Below are 27,382 nucleotides of genomic sequence, written 5' to 3'. Positions count from 1 at the left end.
AATTTTTGACGAGAATTTTACACAATAAATTCTCAATTAAAAATTTAATTATTATCCTTTTTTACATAAAACAATTTAAATCCGATTTCAAGCCTTTATACATAATTATTTTTGTCATGCATTTTGTTAATAATATTGAGTTCAAAAATAGAAACTTCTTATTTTTCAAAGATTCTTGTTTCTAGTATTTATATTTTTTAAAAATCAAACAAAAATGTTTTTTCCTAAAAAAAAACTTAAATAAAACATTTCTATGCTGCAACTTTCATTGTGAAAACCAATTGAAGACAATTAAAACGCATTTTCTCTGCAATTGATGATGACCTACGACAAAGGAAATGAAGTCATACCCATACACACATACGACTGACACGCACACATGCACAAACCGAAAGGCAAAGTGCAGGCCAAAAGCGAATAAGCAATAAAGAAGAACAAAAACAACAAGCAGGGGCCCTACGAATCGCAACAACAACAAATTGAAAATTGCACTGCGCATGCACATGCACACACAAACAAACTCAAAACACACAAATATACTCGAACTGAGCGATATTGCAGTGGTATCTGTGCGCTTTTGTTCGCTTGCATAAAGAAGAAGCAGCTGGAAAAAGTACTTAAAATATAATTAAAATTGGGAAATAAATTTATAGGTGGTTTTAAAATACGAATATACTTCGGGAGCTGGTTCCTGATTTAATTTTTCGCGTTTTCCACACTTCTTGTTTGTGGTATATTTTTATTTCATTAAAATGCGCGTCATGCCAACGGCAGTTGAATGCACTCGGCCTTTGCCTCGAATGGCTTCCATTTTTGACCGATAATGATAATGAACAGATTAAGCGCTTTTTCCAAAGCATAAATATAAAACAATCATTTAATATTTATTGTGGTTTAAACATTTTTATGCCAAAAAACTTTATTTGAAAGCCATTTTTAGAACTTGACATTGCAACCAAAAAATATCTCCGATTTTTTCAAAGCTTTTTTTTACTGTATTTAGCGTAATACCTAGACCAGCGTTTCTTTTCGACCTTGAGTGAAGTATTTAAAGTAGAATGAGCACTGCAATTATTAAATTCTCTGCAAGCCCCAAAGGCATTCCTTTGCACTTAGTGGCTGTCCCTCTCTCGTGCATTTCCTCATGTTGTGTATCTACAACTGGAATTACTCATCATCAGCATTTCCATAGAAATCAAAGCTCACAACAAAAATAGTGCGACTAAAGTACGAAATACTTAATAAAAGATTTTTAAGGAAAATAGCGAACTGGGAAGCTTTGGAGGAACGTTTAGAATGTAATCTTTTGAGTACATATCGAATCCCCACTGCTTTGAAAAAAACCAAGCATGATACTAAAATCGCAAAAGAAAACTTAAACTTAATACAGGAAAACTAAAATGCATAACAATAAATTTCTATAAAAACTGAAAAGAACTAGCAATGAAGCTTTTAAAATAACCATAAACCAAAATGTTTACAAAATTACAGACAGAAATCAAAGCAAATATGAATTTATAGAAACCTCTTAGGACTTGAAAACTTCGCGAACAAAAAGGCACAAAAAAACATATAGAAATGACAGTACTTTTTCCACTTCCTACTTCTTTCGTTCAATTCGAACTCCCTATATTTGTTGGGAATGCCAGAAAGTGATGGGTAGAGGTGCCAAAGGACAATGGTTCAAGTGCAAAGAGGATGCCAAACCGCATGCAACAATGGTAGCAACAACAAGGACCGGACGAACGCCGAAGGACATGCCGTGCAATTTCCTTTTCTGTGGTGAGTTGCAGCTATTGCGTATACGCCGTGTGGTCGGGTGTGGTGTGTAGAGCGAAAGAGAGAGGCGACGCTTCCGTCTCGCCAGACAGAGAGAGAGCAGCTATTTATAGCAGGGAGCTCCAAAACCGAGCTCAGCCTTGATACCGCCCTTGAACTAACATTGCTGGGGAACTATTCCTGTATCTCCGGTCCTGTTCCGTCCTGTCCCGTCCTGTCCTGTCCTGTCCTGTTTTCGTACCCTTCGATTCGAGACACACACACACAGTCACACACAACCATCACAGCTGGAAACCAGTTGGTGGAGTGGAGGGGGAGGGGGATCGTGAGCGAGGGGAATATGGAATGTATATGAAGGTCTGGGGACCGCCAGTGCATATGTCACCAGTCGAGCGGTGATTTTGTGTTTGCGGCTCGCTTCTTCACGGTGCCCCATGTCCTTGCCCCGCCATCTGAACTCAGCAGGCTTTGACATTGATTTTGTGCATCCTGCAGATGTACTGTGTATCTGTATCTGTGTCCCCCCTTCGCATTACAACCGAGAATAAAACTCCCACTCAACTGAACTCAACTCAGCTGTCGGCACTTTCTGATGTCATGGCGGTTTATTTATACAAATAATTTTATTGTTTAGCAAACACTTTGAAATACAAGCGGCTACAGCGGAAAATATGATATCTGATTTAGGTATGGAGTAATACGAGGAGTAAAAATCTATAACCTTGATTTGTTGCCATAAAAAATAAACGTTTGGGTTCCCAATTGGAGATATTGTCAATGTTCGGAGGGCAGTTAAAAAAAAAAAAGATTTCATAGAAAAATTTAACCGCAGTCAAGTTCAAATAAATATAAAATTGAAATGGAAATATTTTTATTGATAATATTTTTAGTATTCCAAATGTCTATGTTGAGTAAGTAAAATATTTTCAATAAATTATAATCTGGTACGAAGTAATTTGTTACCTCGTTACCCTAAATCACTTACCTTTAGTGCTTAAAATCAATTTCTCGTTGGCAGCCAACCTGAATGATTGATTGGCTGCAGAAATTCGATGCATTCCCTTTTCGCTATTTTTATAAATTATTCAAAACTGATGCGTAATAATGCAAAAATATATACAAGATAAAAAGAATGAGCTGCGAGATGTAAAAGAAATAAGAACTACAATTGAAACTTGAGCAAACAAAGGGCTACGTAAAATGTTTGCAAATTGAATTTCAAGTAAATATGAGCAATGCGATGTGAAAAGTAAATACACAGAGAGAAACGCACACACACAAAACGCCGAGAGACTGTCTCGCCAAAAACAGCGATGCATTCGGAGATAGAAGAACTGGCTGAGGAAAAGTCTCTCAGCTTGTATCTTTGCTCTGTGTGTATGCATGCATGTCTGTGAGCATCTTTGTATCTATCGGATGCAGTTTTACGCTTTAAAAGGAATTCTGTAGTTTATGCATGCGATGCGTTGTCTATATAAAGTTTTTTCCCCCTCCCCCCTTCTGCCGTCTCTTTCATTCGCCACGAGGCCCTCTCTTTCTATGACTGTACTCCGGCAGCCATGGAAACGACGTCATCGCATCATCGTCGTGCGTTGGGATGCCGAACCTAGTCAGCAATGGCGGCCTCTCCCAAACCCATAACCAAACTCAAAATTAAAAAAAATTCTAAGAACTTTAACAAAAATGGGGAAAAAATGGGAAAGAAGTAAATGATAAAACAAAATATTGAAATTGAATTGAAACACGCAAGCTTTTGAAAAAAATTACAAAGTTATCATAGATGGCAAAAAAGCATAACCAGTAATAAAGAGAAAAAGTAAAGAAAAAATCGAGGAAAAAAGGAAACTCAAAGAATAGTGAACGAGAAAAAATGCATTAAAAACTTGCAGCAACAACAATGCAAGTGCAAGTACTTCAAATTCCCCACCACCCGCCGCCCACTTGCCCATTTCGCATAGAGTCAAGTCATGTTCTTGGCTCTCTTTTGTGTATCTGTAGAATACGTTGTCTTCCTCTTGAACATTTTGCCAGCTGCATCTGCAAAACTACGAAAAAACACGATCTGAGGGGGCTCATAAGCAGCTTAGTTCACAATTAAAGCCCTTTTCCCTTTTTTCTTTTTTGATTTCAAGTCAGTGGCGTTGGCAAAGTATTTCAATTAGAGGCTAAAACATATTACGCATACGCCACGTTGCCTGCTAGTGAGATAAAAGCGGATTAAGTGGCGCGCTTTTGAGCTACGAATTCATCAGAGAAGTTTATGAGAGGTATATAGAAAAGATGGAGAAATCTTTTGAAATTTATTAGAATTTTCTTAAAACCAATTAAAGTTGTTAAATTTATTTTAAGTTTATGGATTTATTTGTAACTAATACAAAATTGCTTTAAAATTTTGCGCATTTTAAGTATTAAACGATATTGTAGTGGTGCCATAAAGCCATTGAAAGCTTGACAAACAACCTAATCCTCTAATCCCCCAGATATAGATTCTCAAGTGACATTGTTGCGGCCACAAATTGCTGGTCACAGTTGCGTATACGCCATGTTGACTGTCACAAACTGACACAGCAGATGCACCTGTTCAAAGCTCGCTGCTCTCCTGCTGTGTCATTAATAACTAACGACCATAATCCTGGTCACCGGTTGCCGTTTCTTCCCCCTTTTTCCCCTTTCATATACAAAGGAGCACAGCAAATGGCTTTTGGCTGCCAAACATTTGAAACGAAGATGAATTCAAAACGGTAGATTGACAGCAACGGAGGGTCGACAATAGATTAACCCTTGGCAAACTCCTTGGTTGACTTTTATGCGCATGTGCAGGAGGATCACCCTTTTCGAAAAAAAAGTTCCAAACTTGTCCTATAACTGTACTTGTTCAACGAGGAAAAAAAACCGTATTCAGAGCATGACCATCAAACAAAAGGGGGAATCCTCATCAGAAGAAAAGGGAAGTACAAAGAAGCGTAAAGGGAAATAAAGGGGGAGAGAGGGAGATTGCATTCCAGGTCGTACAAAGGGTTAGCTTTGTCTACATTGCAATTTGCAAATTGTACTTTTTTTCTGCTGCTGTCCCTGGTTTCGTTCAAATGCATCGTAATGAATGTCATCCGTTTCACTTTGAATTATGTCATCCACTGTGACACACATTTCCAAACACTGCCAGCTTAGACACACAAACCCAAGTGCATATATATAAACGTGTATACTATATATGTATATATATCAATCATATATGTAATGTAAACATGCATAGCCCAACCAACTGTTTGTCATTAGCCATAGAAAATGACCGCTTCCTTCGCCTGTTTTCCCCATTTGGTCTTCGGTTTCATTGAGGCCTTGTTTCCATTTTTGATATACAATACTTTACTTAAATATTTTCTAGTGAATGAAATCGAGACGGTTAGGATTACTGTTCAAAGAATTATAAAGTAAAATATGCTTTAATATTTTTAATTTAAATGTAACAAAGGGAAGAAATTTTTTTATTTCTACATTTAAATTCCAAGTAGTTGTAAAATATTTTTCAATTTGGCTGTATCTACTTCGACTCATTTGTTAATTGTGTAATCCAAGTTGACTCAACAATTTCCGCGAATTGCAATCAATTATAGCATGTATTGCTAGGTCGACCAGACACAATAGAAAAAAATTTTAATCGTAAAAAAATGCACTAGCCGACGTCTATAAATTAATTCTCACAACCCAATGTATAAATGATTAAAATTGAAATTTATGTGCACAGTAATGGTGTGAGTTAATACGTTCTGCCTTCCTATCTAATTTTTTAATATTTGTATTTTATTTTGAGAATGTTTCTTGGCTTGATATCAGCATTTTTGGTTACCTCAAAGTGCAAGCAATAATTTCGGTCTCAATATCATAAGATTTTATAGTAATCATCAACCAAAATGGCAGCCTTCATTCAACACCAGTAAAAAAATTCATTGTAAGAACACCATGCTTCGCTTGTTCGGAACTAAAATTACTCGAAAATTATATAGCTGGTGCTCTTAACCCTTTCTCCGATCTTCTGTTGCTGTCCAAGTCGCTGAATTTAACGGTACAACTAATTTATGCCGCCATCCGAAGGAGAAACTTCTAAAGAATTGGCCCGAAACAAAGTCAGAAAAACAGACAATGAACTCAAACTGAACAGAACTCGACTAAAGGCGGAAGTTCGCGAAAGAAGCCAATTGAATGCAACAAAGTTGAATCGAAAAAAAAGAAAGACACAACTCAAGTTAAAGAACAAGTGCAGTTCAACGAAGCTTTAAAGTTTTGGTGAAAGGGGCGAATCGAACAATTAAGGGGAATAACCTTCTTTAAATACTCTTAATAAATTAAAGCTCATTATTGTAAAGTGCAATTTTATTTAATATATACAGAAATGGAAGTCTCTTTATCAGCTTACTATCGGAACCCTTTGTATATATTTTAGATAAAACATTAGACCGTTATGAAAAAGCCAACTTTTCTTTTTGAAACCCTTTTTGATTAAAATAAAGAAGAGACATTTGAGAAAAGAGATTCGGGGAAATGATGGTGAAAAGAACTCCAGTTAATTGGCATCTGGTTGAGAAGTCCAAAAGAAGGACCAAGGAGTCCGAACAAGTAATGAAGAAGTGAAAGAACTGCAACCGGTTTGAAAACACTCTTTCCTCAGCTTCTTGGCTAAATTTTGTTTGTTTGGTCTACACGGCGTATGCGTAATTAGATCTGTGTGTTTGCACCAGCTTCGTTCGCTAATTGGACTAAAGGTGCCTAGCACATTGCTCTCGGAAGCTAACAAAAGACGCGGAATAAAGCTGGTAAAGCGCTATCTAACATAGATACACTGGGGATAATTATTTGTAACTTTCTAGATAATTTTAAAACACTTTCCAGACTGCTATTGCCAAACCAAGTGATTGTATTTCTGTTTAATAAATTAAAGCACTCTATGCTAACACTTTGTGGATTCAATTTAATTTTTTATTAGTTGGAAAATAAAGATCTGGAAATAAATGTCAAACGAAAACTTATATAACTTGCGAGCACGAAGTTTATTTCACTATTAAATATCTTAAAGATCTTGTTTGCTGATTTACGAGATCGTTTATTTTCCGGTAATTAAGATTTTTTAGTGCTTTACTATCGTCGTTTTATAATTTATACGCTGATTTTTTTCCAGTGCTTAACAGACATTGGCAATGCATTGATGTTGATAACGACGATGATGAAATTCAGGTTTTGGCTTTAAACGATCCTCGACCCTAGGGTGCTCGCCAGAATTTTTTTGCCTTCTCTTTGACTCTTCTAAACCCCGTTTTTTGCGCCTCTGCCCCTTTTCGCAGTGACGTTGTATTTATATTTTTTTGCAGCGGGTATAAAACGAGTTTTCGCCACTGTTCTTCCCGCTTTTTTTCGCCGCTTCCTTACCCCGTTCTTCTTCTTGTTATCCCCTCCACATATTCACATTCTTCTGGTACTCCCCGCATAGCCCCCTTCCCCCCATTTAACCCCCGTTCTTCTTCTTACCCCCTTCTGTACTCTCCTCTTCCGCGTGCCACGCTCTATTGGATTCTTGATGCGCCGCGACTTTGGTTCGTCTACCTTCTGGCTTTTGTTTAGTTGCCATGTTGCATAGGATTTTGAACCCGTTTCGCTTACCCCCTTTCCATCCCCCTTCTTGCCCACCGCCCATGGCCCATTGCATGTGGCGTCCCTAACCTAACCCAACTTTTTAGCGCAAAGCTTTTTGTTTCTCCCCTTTTCTGCTCTTTGTTGCGGCTTTTGTGTTTGTTGTGTTTGCTTTGCACGTTTTGTTTGTTGTCGTCACACACACACACAGTTACAAAAGGTATGAAAACCAGAAGGAAAATCAACAATATTTTATGGGTTTCATTGTAGAAATTGCATTTGTCGCTATCTCTCATCTGGTTTGTCGCATTGTGTTAATTGTTTAATTAACCCGATTTGCCCAGAGACTGTTGACATTTTGCCAGGGGCTTAACGATGGATAAAACACGGGTTAAACGTGGGATCTTTTTTGAATTAGGAGTTTCATATAAAATTTTATTATAATTTTTGAGAGAAGTAGCTTAAATCTTTTTAAAGCCCTTATTAATATGCATAATAATAAAAGTGTTTAGTTTAGGTTAAAAAAAAAAAACTTTAAACATTTCTTAAATCAAAAACCATTAATATTACTTCCTATTTAACCTACATTAGAAACTTTGAAAGTTCCGATCGAATTTCCCTTCCTTTTAATTTCATCAACGTCACTAAAACTAATTAAATATCCGTTGAAAACTTCGCTTGATTCCCCCACTTTGCCACCTTTTGTGGACTTCTTCAAGTTCTTGGAAACTTTCCTGCCTCCTTTTTATGGCCAAACTTTGGCCTGTCAACTGCGAGAAGACTGCTCCCACATGAGAAAGATCTCGTTTTAATGGAAATAATTGCAATTTTGTGCATAATTTATGGCTGGCACCCACACACACTCGCAGAAAAGCCGGGCAGAATCAAAGCCTCCTGCATTCACACTCATAACTCACTCAAGCCAAAGACAACGGATGCTCTTTCTCGCTTTTCTGGCGTATGAAAATGTGGAAAAGTAATTTGTGGCACATGTGGGTGGGCTGGCTCTGAATAAATGCCAGTTGAGGGTCTCAAAAGGGGGGCGTAAAACGGAATCAACTACAATGAGAAATTACGGCCACCAAAAGCCAAAAGGCAACAAACAAAAAAGACAACAACAAATGTGTGTAAGCTGCGCGTATTTCCTGTTTATCTGTGTGTTTGTACGCAAATATGCAAAATGAATGAAAACGTCAGCGGGCACCAAAAACCAAAATGCACTGTCAAAAAAGTTTTGCCGTTTCAAAATAACAGCAAAAATATCCCCGCTCTAAGTAAACTTTTTAGAGGTTGAATGCAAATAATAATCTAGTAATAAACCTTAAATCTAACATTTTGCAAATTTAGATAATTGCATTAAATATTAAATGTTGAATATCTCGAAAAACATTTATTTCTGAGTGTTACGATTTTGGATTGTGAATTCTGCAATGCAAATTTAGCGAGCGGATGAAAGAGAGTCGAAGAGCGCGCTGAAAGCTCACTCTCTTACTTTCTCTTTGCCGCGATACGCTGCTGTCGCTGCTGCTGCTGCGCTGCAAGTTGCGTGTCATTGACCTTTGGAGTTGCATGTTGCTGCTGTGCTGCCGGCGTCGCTTTTTCGCCTTTTCGCTTGTGTGCCGCTGCTCTCCTCCGACTACGTCATTCTACGCTAATTCGTAATGGAATATTGCCACTGCCACATTGAAGCTTTCCACATGGGGCATCCTGCTGTCTGGCCGCTCACGTGCGCCCTCTCTTTCTCTTCGCTCCGCTCCGCTTCGCCGGTCCCGCTCGCACTCGTTTCCCAGTGCGAAATTATATCAAGGAAGGAATACTTTGCCGCTTATCTTCCGCCTCCATTGTTGCTCCCGAAAGTTATTTCAATATCTCCGGGGTCCCTTACTCCACGGCTTCTTTCTTCCCTTTTTGTGAACTTTTTTGGCCAATATCTGGAGATTTCATTCGGTTTCAATTAGGTGCTTAATCTTGCACTAAGAAAAATGATAAGGCACTTCTGAACACAATTAAATACAATTTTTTTTTGAATTTATTGGTATCGATGTACAAATTTTAAATTTTATTAATACTAGATATTGGAAAGGGACAAATAAAATATACTTATTTTATAGAAGTTGTTTCGTTGGCGTTACGTTTTAACATCGAATTGAAATTGTTACAACCAAATAAAAAAAGTTAAGCCCAATAAACTTGCTCATTCCATTGCAATAAACCATTGACCATCCGGCCAATAATTCGCGACAAATTCCAAAAGCGAAGGCAAGTTGCAGGAAGGGAAAAAGTTTGCCAGCGATTGTCTACAGAGTCTTGTCTCAGAGTTTCAGTCGCAGAGTTTCCGAGTTCATTGAACGCCTTCGCCTGCGCCCAGACATAAAGCAAAGGCAAACTCAATAAGCGAACGCAGCGAGCAAATAAACAGCAGCCAATAAGAGATACGAGTGTGCAGATACAAATCGCAGCCGAAGATACTCTTCTTCTGCTGTCACAACAGGCCAAAAGAGGAGTCCAAGGCGGCTAAGAAAGATGGAAAAAACTGCAAAAAAAAAAACGTCAAGGGAACAGGTTGAGGTAAGCTCAGCTACCAAATCCAAAGCCCTTGGGGTCCATCGATCAGTAGAGATTTATATGGTGACTATTAGTTTGAAAAACACTGATCGATTTTATGGGGTTCTAAATCAAAAATTAAAATAGAAAATATTATTTATCTAAAAATATACAATATTTTGTTTTAAGTGTTATTTTAAATTTATAAAAAAAAATTTGGAACATTCTATTTATTTGACCTAAAGATATCAATAAAATTCCGAAATTAAAAACACTAAAAAGAGATACACGTCATCCGTTTTATGATTTAATTGGCGACAAAAATATTGCACAATTTTGTGCCTGCAGCCAACAGCCGAGCAGCGACAAAAGGCCAGTCAAAACACGGCAAGTGCGGCTGTCCCAGGCCCAGAAAAAAAGCCAGACCCAGACCCAGACTCGGCCATAAAAAGGAGCAGTCAACGTACCCGAAAACCAAATAAAAAAGCCCAGAGAAGCATAAAAAGAAATAAGGCAAAAACAAAGCGGAGTTAAGAGGAACCGTAGCATGACGCGGCAGCCATGACCCACACCAACAAACAGGAAGAGCGGAGCGAAAGGCCAAAACAACTTTTGGCCAAAAAGCGGCAACTGTAATAAAAATGCAAGCCGGGGTGCGAGTGAGATGGCAACGGCCAGTGGGAGCGAGAGGGGAAGTGTGCATAGAGAGCGAGCATTTACTCGCTTCAACGCCAAATTTCAATTACAATTACCAACACGAGCGAGAAGGAAGGAAAACGGCCAGGAAGACTAGGAAGTTTATATTTCGGGGATAAAGAGCAAACGGAGGTAAAAGAGGCACAGATAAGAGGTTTTTTTTTCGTTTAACCATTTTTAGAACGGATTTTCGTGGCTTTTGCTGAAACTAAATTCGTCAAAGGACTTTAAAAGTAAAGCTTTGTTACTGGTTTTTAAGAAAGTGCTGCATACTTCTTGGAGTAACGGATTTTACTTAGAAATCAAACCTTTTATTATTGGACTCCCCTAACAATAATAAAAGTTAATATTTTGGGCTCTTAAAACTATTTTTAAAAAATATTTTTTTAAACAATGATATTGTGGGATACTATAAAATCTATTAATAGTTCAATTTGTAACTTTATTTTATTTTTCTGAAAAGTAACTATACTTTTTCTCTATGTGTAAATGTTTATGCTTGGGGCTATAAGGAGTTTTTCGGCTTAGAGTGAATGGAGCATAAAGTGAACTGAACTGCTGATGGAGGTTCGTTCTCCGGATTCTCTCTCTGCTCCGCTGGATCCGTCCTATAGTCGTATATGGCCATTAAAAATGGCTGCTAACATGGCTGCGAACAACACTCTCGCGCACACACAAACAAAAAGAAGAGCAACAGACACTGCAAAAGGAGACACATAGCACGCACACAAACAAACGTGGCACACCAATACAATTGCCACATGGGGCAGCATTTAAATCGGAGCAGCTCCACGAATGAAGTTGCAAAACAGAACGCCCAAAGGTTAATCAACTCTGCAACTCTGCGACTCTCCCATCTGCAATATAGGGTTGCCATCGCGCAACTCCACGATTTGTTGTTGTCTGTGGCACGAAAAGGGGAGAAAAGGGGAAAGTGGGGGGGGGGGGATCCGGTGGAGTAAAAAGAGGGGTAAAGCAGTGGATCAGCGAAGGCCAAGCGGCAGAGTCTAATTGAATTGGTTGGTTGATGTTGACTCTGGTCCACTCTTTTTTTTGCTCCTCTTCTCCCTCCACCCTTTTTCCTCTTGTTATCCCCCTCTTACTCCCCCTTTATCGTCACGTTCGGCTCCCATGACAATGGCATTGAGTGAGAATCAACAAAACCCCAGAGGGCTCTCTTCAAAGAGCGCAAAAGAGTTAGAAGACCGCAAAGAGCTTCGCGTATTGCATAATTTTGTGCAACTCCTACACACATGGGTTATGTGTTCCGTGTGTGTGTGTAGGTTCCCCACTGTTCATGTGTGTGCGTGCGTGGCATTGGCTTTGCTTGTGTGTAGGTGCTTTGGCCTTGGTTTTTTACAAAACTTGATGCCTGGAATTAATGGGGAAAATTGTCAAATGGCACAGAATAAAGTTAAAAAACTTTTATCACGACAGATTTTAAAATCAGAATGTTATTTAAATGTGGACTCAAAAAAAGAACACCAATGTTAATTTATATCAATAATTAATCTGGGTAACATAAACATATTAAAAGTGTAGTACAATTTATTGAATATTAGCATACTTTTCTTAGGTGCTTAACAATTTTTAAACAAATTACATATTGCTCTCCTTCTGCTCTTATGAATATTATAAAAGATTTAATTTGTATGCACAAATAAATATTCCCTATTTACTTCCAGAATATAATCAATCGCAGCATATTACTATTGAAAATATTGCATTTTTAATTTAATTTTCAGCTGCCAGTGATAAATGAAAATTAATGGCAAAAATTCCGTTTGACAAGCAGCAAGTGAAAGAAAAGCAAACAGTTTCCAGATGATTGCATCCTGCAGACTGGACACAAATGAAAATGTATTTTTGATTAATGAGCCAAGGGCCAAAGGATGCCGCATAAGTGATTTTTCCCCATAAATAACGAAACTTTAATGTATTTGCAAAGGGAGGAAATTAATTTAAATATGAAAAGGAAACTCAAACTGGTAACACAGGGCGAATGTGTAATATTTATGATTAAATTTAATTTATATGATATAGCGAAGGTAAACAAAAAGAGAACAGAACGGAGAGGGTTAAGAGAGCTTAAGAGAGTTGAGAACGAGTTGCATAAAAAAGCATTGTGCAAAAATTTGCAGCGCTGCTCTGCCGCTGCTGCTGCGGACTGTTACCGGTTTTTAATAGGAAGGAAACCAGAAAGCAGCCCCTCTTGCTGGTGTTAGTGTGTGTCTGCGAGTGTGTGTGTATGTGAGTATGTGTGTGTGGAGCGTCTGTCTGCTGTGAATTTGTTGAGGCAGGTCCTGGCTGAAATACGCGAAAATAGGTACAGCCAACGAACTGCGCTCCAGACGGCTGTATCTGCTACCACCGAAAGAAGCATTGAAAACATGTGGAAAAGTGGCAGGGCCAATGGGTGAAGACGGCTAGAGAATCGCATCAGGCAGCAGCACCAGTATACCCAAGTACCCAGTACCGAGTTTCGCCTCCCCCCCTCTCCCTCTAGTACATATGTAGTGTAGTATGCTGCAACATAGAACTGGCAACTGGGAACTGCGAACTGCGAACTGGGAACAGGGAACAGGGAACTCGGGACAACAACACACATATAGCCAAAACACTCGATAGATACAGCCGCAGTCGCCGCTCTGCCGGCGCTCAGCCGAGCATAGTGGCATAGCTATAGCTTCAGGTTCAGCCTCAGTTTCGGTTCTGAGCTTCAGCTGCAGCAACGTTTCCTCACCCAACCGACCAACCAACAGTCCATCCATCCATCCATCCATCCATCCATACATAATATATATACTCGTACCCCCCTTGGCCATATAGTTTATACGGTTAGCTTTGAGTCGAACTATTTCTTATGGTTCGTTGTTTTTTTTCGGTGATTTTCCCGTCCGGGCAAAAAGATGAATATGTAATGCAATTTTTCCAACGATGGCTTTCCTTTGTTGCAAGCTGAATCGAACTGCAGCGAACTGGGCGATCGGCTTACGTGGCCAGAGAGACAAATCTATCGGGGATTAGGCCAAGTCAAGTGGAATTGTTTTTCCATAAAGCTCCTCTTGCAGTTCTTCTGCTGGCGAATGTGGATATGAAGAGGAACAAACGGTAAACAATAAACTCACATAACAGTTTAATAATAGTTTTATTATAAGGGATTCGGCCAAGTTGATTGATATTTTTGTTCATAGTTTTCTCTTTTTCTTTGAAGATTATTGGAACTATAAGGTCACAAAAAGGAAGCAATTGTAAGCTTAAATGTGTGGTAAGAATTATTTAATTTAACATTTATGAAGTTATGTTCTTCGCTTCTTAATCACTTTTTAATTGTGAGATACAAACTAAAAAACATATGACGAATTTATTGAAACAAGTAATGATTTGAGTTTTATTTCATTATTTATTTTTAGTAAAATTTAAACTTTTTAACAAGCTAATTAAAATAATAACTTTTGGATTTTGTTAGTTGGGATTATTTTTTATAAAATACTTTTGATGCTTATAATAATCAAAAACAATTCTTTTTTTATTATTTTGCAGATTGCGGCTTGACGAAAATAACTTGAAAATCGTAACTATAAAATCCCACAAATAAGTTGATATCTAATATTCGCTATCCATTTCAGATGACTCAGATCAACCCGGAACTCCTTCCAATTGTCCTTTTGGAATTTCACAACTTTATCAAATGGATTAAGCCGTTTACGCAGCCAGATGGGGTGGATTTTTGTTTCTCAAAAAAGAAAACAATTTCAAGCACCGACTAAACGATTTCTAATCCAACACGAAATGGTGCATACTTACATATGGACCATTAACAGAAACCCGTAAATCCGAACTTGTGCTGTTTTATATCTGTTACAAGACCGGCATTATGGGAGTCTGTCAATGCAAACAACTGGTTTTTGGCAGCAAAATCAAATGACAGATCAATTAAATGTAAAAATTGTGGAGTATGGATAACACGTGGGTTTAAAGCGCTATTAAACATACAAAATCACATAATGAAACAAAATAACTATAACAACGAATAATATAAAAAAATATATGCAGTGCAAAACAGGAACAAAAACACCAAATTAATTATAATAAAAATAAATTAATATAACTTTTTATATAAATAAAATGTGTGTACATCTGAAATAACTCAATACCAATAATTTATTTATAAGGAAAAATGTTTAAATCGTGTTGAAATGAACCTCAAAATATTAAAAAAATTAAATGCATTTAAAAAATTTTTAAGTAAGTCATGTATAAAATTTCAAAGACAGCATAGGTATCAAACTTTAATATGATTTCTCCCCATTATTATTGTTTTTGTTCGCCATCATCTTATCATCCAAAAACCTATAAAACGACCCAGAAAATCCTTTAAAAACCAAACCACCCAGCAAAAAGGACTACACCAAGGACCTTTTTCTCTCTGGCAAATTGAGGTAGTAGGTTGTATAGTAGTAACTACAAATCATACTATACAATGTGCTAGCTTTCTTTGCTTGACTACAAGCCGCAATTGATTAAAACTCCCAATCGAACTTCACCGCCAACCAAAACCCATTCCCAGCCATACAAAAGTTGGCGGTGCAAGAAAAGTTGATTGTGGACAACAAGAAAAGTGTTCTAAGCCAGACTTTCACTGAACTTCATTAAGAATGCCTCGGATATAGAAATTCAACACACGGCATATGTAAATATTGGCATTAGTGACATGTGCAAATGTTTGTATGGCTGATTCCCTGAGACCCTAACTTGTGACTTTTAATACCAGTTTCACAAGTTTTGATCTCCGGTATTGGACGCAAACTTGCTGATGTTAATAAAAAAAGGCAAAAACTATAGCTGATCGAGGGAAGTATTATCGGAACTACTAAACTATTCTTTAAAAGGTAAAAGCTTACGAACAATTATACAAGATCACAAGCTCTAAGATTCAAGTTTCTTTTACAGAAAGATGTGGTTCTGCTGGTTTTAAATGGTGAGAGGATCCTATTTTAACACCTTTGGAATAACATTTGGATTGGTTGGTACTCAAGACATTCACTGGATTATATAATTTTGTATTAAGCAAAAAAAAAAAAGGATTGTTTCAAGTATCAAATTTTTCCAAGATATTTTTGGAAAAATATTTCTTTTAATTTTGCATACGATTTTAGTATGATATTTCTTTATTATTTTTTTTAACTGATTTTAGTATGATATTTCTTTATTATTTTTTTTTTTTAACTGATTTTGTTTTTTCCCCAAATAACAAATAACGTTTAGATCAGTTGCCTATAAAAAATCTTTATTGTAAAGCCATTGACTTCAACAGAACTATTACTGAAACCACACATCATACATATACATACATAATTTTGATGTATTTAAGCTACAAACTACTCCTAAGTTCTAGAGATACAATGTGAGAGGATTGTGAATAAACTGATAAAAAGTATGATTTGGATCTGAACAATTTCATTGTCGAGAGAGTACAAAAAACATTCGAATATTCTATTGGACTGCATGGATGCATGGATGATTATGGTTCACTGATGCGTGCACTTGTCCTTGGACTTCTTTTTACGATCTTCACTTGAATTTGATCTTCGAGTACCCTGAATTGGCATGTAAGGCGGCGTGGGGCTGGCACTTTGATCTGCAATCGGAATACACATCAATATATAGCGAGGCAATTCAACGAAGGTGGGTTTTATACATATATACCGAAATTGCCGGACTTGGAGTATTTCATGTGGGGCGATATGTCCTGGCCACTAAGATGTGAACTATCATGCGATCCAGCCTCGGACCCATAATGTTCAGATCTAGAAAGAGTTTATATATATTTATATTATAGAGTATTTATCAATTTTTGCTTTAAATTAAGGTACAACTCACCTCGTCATGGAATTGTGGGCCTGAAGTTGCTGCACCGCCTCCGCCGCCATGTGAAGTGAAACAGGTCTTTGTCCTGGCCTGCAATTGTCCACCGGCAGCGTGTAGATCTCATCCTCTCCCCGAATGGGGGCCATGCTCCGCTGCTGCCGCTGCATGGAGCTGTGGTTGGAGCCCCCATCTCTGGTCAGGCTGCCGTTGGTCAAAGGTCCGTTGTGGGTCCGCTGCTCACGACTGTTGTTCAGCACATCGATGGGATTCGAGTAGGCCTCCACATCGATGTCGACCTGCGAGTGATTGGCGGCAGTGCTGGCCAGGCAATCGGGGGGCAGGGGCAGCAATGGACCGCACTGCGGATTGGTGCCACAGAGCAGACTCCCATTCCCATTCCCGTTGCCGTTGGCAGCTTCGGCGGCTTCCCTCTGCTGGGTTTTTCGCAAACGAGCTTTCTCCTTGGCCCGCTTGGCTTTGGCCTTCTCCTGGAAAGGCACAACGTATAAGTAATTTAGCATTTAATAATTTAGTGAAAGAAACTTTAAAAAAATTCATTAAAACCCAATAAATATTAAGCTCTGAAAAACAATTACTTTGGCTTGCAAATGGAATGCTTATGAGCCTAACAAATGTGAAAGTACAAGCAGCAAAATAAAGCCAATTTTCGAGGAAGCTGCTTTTAGAAATGATCTTATTTACTGAAGTATGATTAGTTAACATTAAACGAAACTTTATTCAACTTTTTTGCTTTCTGTTTACCTTTCTGATTCCTAAATAGTTGTATTTTGGGCAACAAGATTTTTGTGAATTCATCTTTAATTTTGGTAGCAGTCCAACAAATAATTGTTAAGATAAAAGTTAAATAGTTAAATTAAATATTATTTATCTCCCTTATATACAAAAGTGATTTGATAAATATTACAAGGTCATTAAAATACTCAGCAGAAAATAAGAAATTTATATTAATTTTAAGATAATATAATTCTGTTAAAACATAACAATTTCTCAGCTTGCTGATCTATTATCCTATAAAAATTTTTGTAGCCTAAAAAATTTTCTTACCCTGTCCTGCAGCATTTTGGCCAGCTCCTTATCCTGGGCCTCAATGGCCAGCAGTCGATCTCTGTGCTCCTGTCGCACGCAGTCCTTGGATTCAATGGCCTGCAACCGGCGAGCCAGCAACTGAATTGGAATATCATTATATAGCTTTGTAATTTTAAATAGTTTTTAAATGAAAGGTCACCTCATCCTTCTGCTCCTGTTTGAGCTTCTTGCTCATCTCCTGGATCTCCTCCAGTGGCAGTCCGATCTCCCGCAGGCTGGCATAATCGCAGGGATCCACATACAGCTCGATATCGTCGGCGTGCTGTTGCATGTGCCTCTCGGCTGCCTTCGCCGATCCCGAATTGGAACCCAGACCGAAATTACCCACCAACTGATCGTATTTCTCGGGTGACAGCTTCTGAAATTTCGGTTCGGTTCTTAGGAGATTTTCGTGTGACGGGGAGCGTTGTTTTTGAAGGGATGTTGCAGCTGCTGCATCGACAACACTGGCCGATGTTGCTGCTGCTGTGCCGCTGTTGGCAGCGATATTGTAGTCGCGTATGCTATCAGCAACATCGGCGTAGTCCACCAGCTCATCGATGTCAGCGTTGTCAGTGGTGTGTGCGTTGTGTGTTGTGGGTGGGTGCTGAGTAATGGATGAGGTGCTGTTCATGTTAGTTGTTGCCGATGCGGTGGCATTTGTTGCCGCTCGACGTGCCGGCGATGATGATTGATGTTGCTGCTGATGCTGATGCTGATGCTGCTTTTGCTGTTGTTGCTGTACAAGATGAAAACGTGAGTGATTTTGCTGTTGTTGTTGTTGTTGGTGTTGCTGCTGCGGTGATGATAAGACATCACTCACCAACAGCTGATTGTGTGCCTGTGCATTTCTACTGGGATTTGTGCTTGCTGTTGCTGCTGCTTGGCTTGCTGTTGCTGCTGGCATATCTACAATATTTGGTATAAGCGATAATCCTACATAGTTGTCTGTTTGTGAGAAGTGTTGCTGCTGCAGCAGCAATGGTTGCTGCTGCTGTTGACTGTGGTATCTAGCCTGCTGTGAGGTGCTCGGCTCTGCTTGATGTTGCTGCTGTGTCTGGTGTTGCTGCTGCTGTTGCTGTTGTTGTTGCAGGTGTATACTTGCTTTGGCAGGACGCGGCGGCGGTCGACTCCTGTCGCGTGTTGCTGGCGGCGGCACAGGCGGCAGATTAACGTAGATTTCCTGCAATCGGTTTAATTAGTCCAGGGATTTGATTATACTGTGAAATATTAATTGCTCACCTGCATTTGCTTGGCAATCAACTCGCTTTGTTGCAACTCCCGCTGCTGTTGCTCTCGCAAATCACGCTCCAGTTTGTCAGCTATTTCTTTGGCCACACTCTTGTCATGCTCCTCCCTGTTGAGAAATTTTGATTAGTTCTATTGAAAATCGAGAATAGTGATTGTATGACTCTTAAAAATGGCCTCTATGTATGTGAAGAATAGCAATCATTTGTGGAACCTCTTTTATCAATCAATGAATACAAAGTAGCTAATTAAGAGACTATTAATTTCTTTTTAGGGGTAAAAGTGAGAATAATGATTCAAAAAATAAATTTGAAAATCAACTATCAAGTCTTAATATTTATTTTCTCTTGGTATACTGGTTACTCTTGGTTACTGAATAAACTAGTAAAATGTGGAATTCTCTATATAATATCTTAACTATTTTAAATATTTTTTGAATAATTTTTAAATTTCTATGCAGTACTTACTGTTCAGTCAATCGTCTCCTGTAGGCATCCACCCTCCGCTGAGCCTGCTCCTTTTCCTTGATCTGTTCGTGGAGGGCGGTGGGAAAATCCTCGCGAACCACCGCATTCCTATAGCGATTTCCCTTGTAGAAGTCATTAACTGGGGGAAATAGTTTCAAGCATTATTCTGATGGCTCTGCATTAACCCACATCGGGTACTTACTTTCCTGGGACTGGAGTTTATAGGCCAGTGCACCGTCCTCACGCACGAGCCACTCCTTGCACACTGAAATGCGGAAACGATAGAAGAAATCGGTTGTGAGTAGCTTGAATCACCTTTTTTATGGCCCCCAACTGCAGTATCTAATGACATGTGATATTAAACGCTATGGGGTTACTGGTCAAATCTCTAATGAAGCCCTGCAAGATCGTTAAAATCTGTTTGCTGCACTTGATGCCCCGGTAAACCGATGAGTCATTTTTCGAGATGCAGTCTTTCGAATTGGGGACAAAACCGGGTTCGAACAAAGGAATTCCATTGAAGATGTAATGCAGCTTAAGTGGGGGATTATTTTAAGGAGTCGGGGCTGCAGTTTGATCGATTTAACCGAGCGTGTAGCGATTTCAGCTCGTTGATAAGCGAAAGCGTGGTAAAAACTTCCTCTTAATTGTGTGTGTAGAATTTCGTGTGGGGTTCGCTTGGGGTTATTTTTATGTTTTTGTTACTTTGCTTTGTGGTTCGAGTTCGGGCATGTGCTCATATGTTTACACAGAGAAAAATATTGGTTATTAGTTACTTTACTAGCAATTTAAATTAAATGAAATATATTTCGTAATTAACTTAAAGTTGTTTGGAAATGTTTCCAATTCCCTAAATTCCAATAAGTTTTGTATTAAATTCTAATACAGGTCATATTAAATTTTAATACATATTTTTTTCTCTGTACAAATACACGATCCACGCAATTGGAAGCGTCTGGTGTTCTGGTCTCTGTTTGAGTTGCTGTCATTTATCATTTCATTTAGTTAGGAGCCCCGACTTTCAGTCACTGTCTCTGGAAAGTGGAAGTGAGCAAAGCGAAAAAGTTGTTGGCCTGATGAGGTTTTCGGTTGTATCTTCAAGTACGTCTTGTTATCGGATTGATAGTTTGTTTCTAGGTAGATGTGAAAGTGGTCTTTTGATTGACAGAGACAGCGGGACTTATTTATAGGAAATTGAGAAAGCCTTTCTAATTAGTTTTGATTTTTATATTCTATGTTAATAGTATCATCTTGAGTTACGCTCCATATTTCCTTAATTTTCTGTTAATTTGTGGAACTGATTAGATCGTTTCACTTCCTTAAACACGTTTTTAAGTTCTCCACATTGATGTAATCATTCTTAATCACTTTTGACCCAACAATTTCCCCCGACCTCCCACATTATAGCTCCATTAGTTTCTTCCTTTCATTCTGTCATCTATTAACATGCAAGGCTTTCTTATCTTTATACTGCGATCTCCCCTCGGAGGCTCTAATTTAAAGGTTCTCTGACTTGAAACTGTCAACTGGCAATTAGCTGACCCCTGACCCTTGATTTCTACGCAGTCAGGGCGAGTGCAATTAGAACACTCCAGTTGAAAATGAATTATGGTTCAGACCCTCAGTGCAGCTAATGCGTTTAAAGGCGATTTCACTTAATTAACTGCAATTTGAAGAGAAATTGCATTTGCAGCAGGAAGAGCAGAAATGTTGGGGCGTCGCACTGGCAGACATAATCAATTTAGTTGTTTGATTTCTGACTGCACTAAAGCACTATATATACACATAAATATATAGCTAAGCGGATTCTATATATGCACGAGCATGCCGCTACGAAAAAAAGTATATTTTGTGCCGCTGCATAAACTGAAAAACAAAGCACTTTTTTGCAAGTTCGCGCTTTTCTTGGGCCGCTCGGTCTGCTGAGTGGTTCGGCCTGATTGCTCAGCTCAGGTTGCTTACCCCGCCTGGCCCCAAAACCCGTCCCCAACTTTGTTCTTACCACTCCCCCTAGAGCGGAATCAACACTATGCCTATACCCTAGAATAGAGAGGTAATTCTAGACAGTTGTTGGCGGTAATTACAAAATAGATATGGTAACACATGTTCGCATCTACAACAGAAATCTTAATATGATCTTGCTGACATGGCAAATATTTCGTATTTTTTTTAAAATTTATTTTTAATGAGGTTAAATTAACTATTCCACTTACCACCACAAGATAAACTTGTTTATCAAACAAAAAACTTTACTAATTTAAATTTTGTAAGACAAGATAATAAAAATTAATTATTTTTTTGTTTTCATTTTTGCAGATCATTGAAATTTATTATTATTTATCCATATGATAGAATAATTTTTTTTTTTAATAGGGTATGCAAATCTTTGCTTACTTCGAAATCCATTCCCAGTTTCTTGCTATTTCGCACTGGCAGCATATAACTTACAAAGTCTCGAATAAGTGCCAGTATGTGTATATGATTTTCCTGTTGTTCCTACGTCTCTGCGCTTTTGCTTTATAATTCTCCGGGTAAGCACGGCTTTTTTATATGCACAACGGGCAACGGGCAAAATACGAAAACAAATTATACAGCAACAAAAAAAAAAAAAAATAAATAACATATGGGGAGAAAAACAAAGAAAACCTGTGCTGAAATTAACTTACTGTACTCCGTACGCTGGCCGTTAAATAATGTTTCTTTTTTTTTGAGTGAGAGAGGAAATGACCGAGGCATAAAATTGTGCAGCATATAAGTCTAGGAAAATGATGGCTAGTGCCACTTGAATTCGCCAGTTGCTATAAAGTCACACGACAAATTTGGAATTCTTTCAATTTCCTGTTTCGACGTTGACAGCTGACTTATTGGGGCTCCATGTGGGGGAAGTGAAATATTTGAGTGGCCCTGAAACGGGTTTTGGCCAAAAAACCATAAAACGGTTAACCTTTGCTGGCCCGAAATTCACGCTACAATGGGTGGTGCAATGTGGGTCACCAAAAGCATTTTATTGACTTGACCAGAAAACAGCGAGTCGAGAACGGGTTAGTAAGTCAAAAAATGCATGAATCATTGGCTTGGTTTCCGAAGAATTCTTTTAAATGGGGGCGAAAACAGGTGGGCTGGGGGGAGATATTTCAAAAGAAAACCACTAAACGAGGTTTGCTAATTATTAAGCTTTTGGTAAACAAAGAATAAAAAAAATATATACTTTTTAGCAAGAAAACGGGTTGAAATTGTTATTCTTAATTATTCTATGTAGAAACCTTGGTGATAGGATTTTTTAATATTCTTTATTCATTAAAATAACAATTATTTCTTGGGTTGAAATTGTTATTCTTAATTATTCTATGTAGAAACCTTCTAGCTAGGATTTTTAAATACTCTTTTTTCATTAAAATAACAATTATTTATTGAGTGAATTAACAAGTTTACAATTTCTTCTTTTTGTAAAAATCCTTTTTATTTACGAATATATTTCTATTTTATTTCCTTTTTATTGCAAACTTTCCTGTTCGTAATTTGGTAAAGTAAAAGTAATTGAAAGTTGTTTCATTCCCCTTTCAATGAACCCGCTTAAATGGGGCACTTAATTATTTATGTGCAGCAACAATTGTTTAGCTGCCGTGGCTCTGCAATTTGGCCAAACTGTTTGCATTGCAACCTATACAAATTTACCTGCCACATTCAATTAACCTTGCCGGCCAGTCGATTTACAGTTCACAGCTTTTTGGTCTCGGCCTCTTGGCATTTGCAGGGCTTCGCCACCACCTTACTTTCAGGTCGGGTTTTCCCCCATTTCTCCGATTCATTCTCCCCGATTGGCAGCCAAGTTCAGTTGGCTGAACACGCATGAATGGCCCGCCGATCGCGTGAAGAGTTACACAACCCGAGATGGTAATGAATATATAAAGCTATGCATATGCATAAAAAAAAAGAAAAAAAAAAAAACTATAAACAAGTGTGGAAAGCCAAAATTAGAAAGCAGTTTGACGGGAAAATTTATGAGAGAGCCCCCGAACAAAATCCAGGAAAATATGTGTGGCGCGGTGGGGAAAAATGCTGTTGACGACGCTTGACGACTGCAACTGCAACTGCAGCGGCAGAGGCAGCAGCAGAGGTGGCAGCAGCAGAGGAGACGCGGCGCCGAAAGTGGAAAAACCTGACTCAAGGTTGTTGAACATGCCACTCTGCCACTGGACGAGAAATGCGGCCTGCAATGTCGACTATTTGAATTTTGTGTCCGACAGATACAGATACACACCCGCCGCAGCCGCGGCAGCAACAGCAGCAACAGCAGTATATTTAGCCAGCCTTACATTGACTTTAGCCATTCGTGCCTCATCTCGAATTTATTGCATTCAAATGGGCCCACAGTTCGGGTTCAGTTTCGGTTTTCGTTGATTGATTGAATTGCCTCTCAAACTCTCATAAATTACATTCATGCATATCCGAGGCAGAAAGGCCCATAATTGTCTATTCGAGTGTTGTGGCAACAAAGCGGAGCCCAGAAATTAGCTTAATTTTGTTTTCATGCCACGATACTTATGAATTAAGCCAGGCAAGCTTTCTCTGCTTTTTGAAAAGAGGAAGTTGGCTGATTGCCTGACAGCTTTTATTTGCCAATAGAGTGCAAATAAATTTGCTTTTCGATCAGGTTGAAAACGAGTCGTTAAAATATCTATAAAAAGCAGCTGCCATTAGTTACAAAAATGTGTGTAAATATTTACTGCTTTTTAATTGTATTTTAGTTAATTTGTAAGCTTTTCAAATGTTGACTTTCAGTTAAAAATGGATTGCAAATTTCAAGTAAGCTTACTTTTTAAGGGATCGACTGGCAATTCAATTCTTAAGTAGGCCTTCCCCAAATGTTTCTCCCAAATATGAGTGCAGTTTTTTGCATAAAGCTTTTCTTTCTAAAGACCAGCACTTTACGTGACTTGTCCAACTCCTTGGGATCCCCATTATTTTGGCTTCTCAAAATTCCGTTTTATAGGCCACCGCAAGTCAAGACAAAGAGTCAGAGAAACGGAAAGGAGAGAAGTGGGGCCTGAGTTTCCTTTAAGTGCTGTCCCCATAGAAATGCTAAGAGCCAAATCCAAATGGAGGAGACCTCTCTCCTGGCACTCGCACATCCTGTCATCGTGGCAAGTGAATCATTCCTGGCATGCAACAAAAAAAAAAAGGAAACTTAAAGGAAAGAAATAAACTGCATTCAGGCGGCTCGTCATGCAACTGCTGCTGTTTCTGTTGCTGCTGGGGCAACTCCACCCCTTAAAAGCCCCCCTTTCCTATCGCATTCCCCCCTAAAAAAAACCCCCTTCACTTGTCAGTCAGTCAGGCTGGCTGGATGGCTGGCAAAAAAAAAGAGGCCAGCAGTTGTGCGAGCTTCAGTCGGAGGCAGGGCTATTTCAAACCGAGGGCCGACTCTTTGTGGGGGTCTTTTGTCATGCGTGCTTGGGCGCAAATGAAGCGGCTGCAATCCCCTCGGCTAACCGTCAGCTGTTGCCTCTGCTGCACGCGCTGTATCTTTAAGATACAAATGCTCGGAACCAGCTTTTTTGCATCTCTGCACTACAAAAAAAATCTCAGCTAAATCGGTTATCAGTGGGGATTTTTCATAAATAGTTACCGCTTTCCAAAAACACCGTTTATGTCATAAAAAACCATTCATCCATCATTTCTTCTTTAAATACTTATAATTTAAAAAAATGTAAAAAATATTTTCACATATTATTCAAAACTTGTTGTTTTTTTGTGTTCTATCTAAATGATGTGTATTACTAATATTCTATTTCAAGAAAATAAAGATCTAACTAAACCACTCATAACCTTTTCCCAGTGTAACCATTAAATGGAAAGTGCTGGCGGCAATCATTTTTTTGCACCTCCAAAAAGAAAAATACAGTTTATATTTTCCCTTTCTGTAAAGCGGATCGCCTGGCTCCCCCTCGATTGCTCCAAAATAAAATTATAACATAGAAGAGCTCGGTGTTTGTTTATTTTTCAACTGAAATCTCTTCTTCACAACTTTGTCCGCTTTCGGTCGTTGGTCTTCAGTACACTGTGCGGTTTCTTTAGCTGCTGACTGGCAGTCTTTGTTTTTGTTTATCGTCTCATGAAGACTTTCAAAGCCCTCCCAAAAAAAAAAAAAAAAAAAATCAGGGAACTCGCCAACTTCTTGCCATTGTGACTGAGCGTCGAGAAAGTTTTTTTCTGCCCGTGTCTTCTGTGTATTATTTCTTCTGCTTTTGGGCAATCTTTTTCATTAGCATAACAACAAATACTACACAGTATCTTCAGCGATTTGCACAACAGCCATTTCTTTGTCATCGGGCATTTCATATTCGGATTTCAATTAATTGGGCTTATTCAATGTGGTGAATGAGCTTTTCATGTTGTAACATTTTCCTAAGCAAATGTTTTGATTATTATATAAGGTCAAGTCGTAAGCGATAAGGGGAAACGTGCTCCCAGGCGTTTGTTTACATCTGACTCAACAGAAATATAGCTTACATTTCAGCCCCAAGAACATACGATACTCGAGAAGTTCTGGGAAGTTGATTGTTTGTTTTGGCTGATGTTGGCATTCAACAATATCAGATCGGTGGAATTAGTGGGGGTTTTGGGAATGCTAGAAAAAAGTCTTCAAAGAGGATGAAAAAATATGTGAAGGGATGCAGAAATCTTTTGTGACCAAAAGGAAAGCCTTTTAAACACTCAGGCAAAAGATTGATATCAAATTCATACGTTTATGGATATACAATCTTGTTAAAAACAAACAAATAGGTATTGAAATACAATTTTTTGTTTAGATACTGCAATTCTTTTAAAGCTAGTCACAAGTCAGGTTTCTGTTTTGGAGGAAAGAATCTCAGCTTTTTGCAGGAATTTCAATGCAAAAGAATTCTAAAAAAATCCCTTAAAATACACATTTAATAGCAAACGATCGGTTTTTTGTCAGAGAGGCAGAGAGGAATTCTAAAATACCTAAATTAATCACTTCTATGTGGTGAATTGCCCTTGTTCCTCCGCTCAACTCGATAGCCCCACTCAAACCCAATCAATTTCCAATTATCCAGGGCCCCGTACAAAATTGTTCATGTTCAACCAATTTCGATGGGCTTTGGGTTCATTTTCAGTTCAGTTCGGTTCGGTTTGGTTCGGTTGGGCTCTTAACCCATGCTTACCCTCATTAACATGTCCTGATCGGGGCAGCGCTTCCTTTGGTGGTGCGGCTGCTGTTGTGGTTGTGAAATTGTTCATCTCTCTCGCTCGCTCGCCCTCTCTCTCTATCTCTTTCTAACCGGCTCTGGTTGCCTCTTTCGGCGGCTCAAATCGCAATTGAATATCTGCTTGGTTCTAAAACAGGTGTTTAATTTGGGAGCCCAAGGACGCGCCTTCCACTTCAGTGGTTTGTGTTTAATTTCGCTTTACTTGTTGAAGCGTGCTCGCGCACAAAAGATACAAAGATACGGTTTTGGAGCGTGTGTAAACTATATTTTCATCTAATTGCGTCGCTCTGGGCGCAACTATTTCACTTTCACACTTCCACACGAGAAATGATTGTTATAATTCCACAATATCCATCGGCAACACGCGCGCAACGACAGCTGCAATATAAATTCGATTCGATTTAATTGTTGTATCTCGAAGATACGCGACGCACCGGCGGCCGTTCCACGGAAACAGCAAAGCAGCTCATTCAACAGCGAAAGCCGCTCAGCGAATGGATGTTGTTTGACTTGGCCATCCAGTCCAGCGAGCTGGAAGCCACAATAACACTGCAAGCGGCGTTGGAACTGGAAGCAGATACAAAAGTATCTTAGAGTTAGCACTGCAATGGAAGCGAGCATAAGTGCGGGAAGAGAGAGAAGGCCAGAGAAGGAGAGAGAGAGAGAGAGAGAGGTTGGAACGATTGGAAGCGATGAGCGGGAAAAGTGCTGCCAAGTAATCGGGTAATTTAAAAATCTTTACAAGTTGGTTGAATCAAGCTTAATTTTTCGATTTATTTTTAAAATATACAAGAAGTGGTTTTATTCTTAATAAAAGATTCTTAAATCTGCTTGTTA

The 27,382-nt window shown here is 38.7% G+C and overlaps 1 protein-coding gene and 1 long non-coding RNA gene across 6 annotated transcripts; one reads left to right on the top strand and one right to left on the bottom strand.

The window, feature by feature from the left end:
* Positions 1 to 14,102: 14,102 nt before the first annotated feature.
* Positions 14,103 to 16,081, top strand: LOC108096059. 2 transcript variants are annotated; one of them, XR_001771692.2, is made up of 3 exons: positions 14,103 to 14,215; positions 14,271 to 15,533; positions 15,595 to 16,081. It is a non-coding gene; the product is annotated as an uncharacterized LOC108096059 (long non-coding RNA). The 2 variants fall into 2 exon arrangements; XR_001771691.2 differs by having other exon boundaries at positions 14,271 to 16,081.
* LOC108096057 (putative uncharacterized protein DDB_G0271606) lies at positions 15,911 to 27,073 on the bottom strand. Of its 4 annotated transcripts, none has more exons than XM_017197414.2 (10): positions 26,501 to 27,073; positions 19,516 to 19,578; positions 19,314 to 19,452; positions 18,841 to 18,955; positions 18,422 to 18,781; positions 17,759 to 17,977; positions 17,578 to 17,697; positions 16,525 to 17,000; positions 16,343 to 16,451; positions 15,911 to 16,282 (listed from the first exon to the last, which is right to left on the bottom strand). In XM_017197414.2, exons 1-10 carry the CDS (start codon positions 26,574 to 26,576, stop codon positions 16,166 to 16,168), a joined length of 1,794 nt encoding a protein of 597 aa, XP_017052903.1. In that variant the 5' UTR covers positions 26,577 to 27,073; the 3' UTR covers positions 15,911 to 16,165. The 4 variants fall into 4 exon arrangements, with proteins under 4 accessions (XP_017052903.1, XP_017052902.1, XP_017052900.1 ...); XM_017197413.2 differs by having other exon boundaries at positions 17,759 to 18,337; positions 26,501 to 27,072; XM_017197411.2 differs by having other exon boundaries at positions 17,759 to 18,781; positions 26,501 to 27,070.
* Positions 27,074 to 27,382: the final 309 nt, after the last annotated feature.

Source organism: Drosophila ficusphila, unplaced genomic scaffold (genome assembly GCF_018152265.1).
Source record: "Drosophila ficusphila isolate 14025-0441.05 unplaced genomic scaffold, ASM1815226v1 contig_127, whole genome shotgun sequence".
Classification (NCBI taxonomy): Eukaryota; Metazoa; Arthropoda; class Insecta; order Diptera; family Drosophilidae; genus Drosophila; species Drosophila ficusphila.
Note: the sequence above shows the minus strand (reverse complement) of the source record. Positions and strands in the feature narration are given on the sequence as shown.

Bases quoted from the DNA above. Each gene is read 5' to 3' on its own strand.
- LOC108096057 (XM_017197411.2), bottom strand. From the start codon at position 26,576: ATGAACAATTTCACAACCACAACAGCAGCCGCACCACCAAAGGAAGCG. The intron at 18,782-18,840 runs GTGAGCAATTAA...AACCGATTGCAG, and splicing joins TGATTGCCAAGCAAATGCAG to GAAATCTACGTTAATCTGCC. The intron at 16,283-16,342 runs GTATAAAACCCA...TTCCGATTGCAG, and splicing joins CCGGCAATTTCGGTATATAT to ATCAAAGTGCCAGCCCCACG.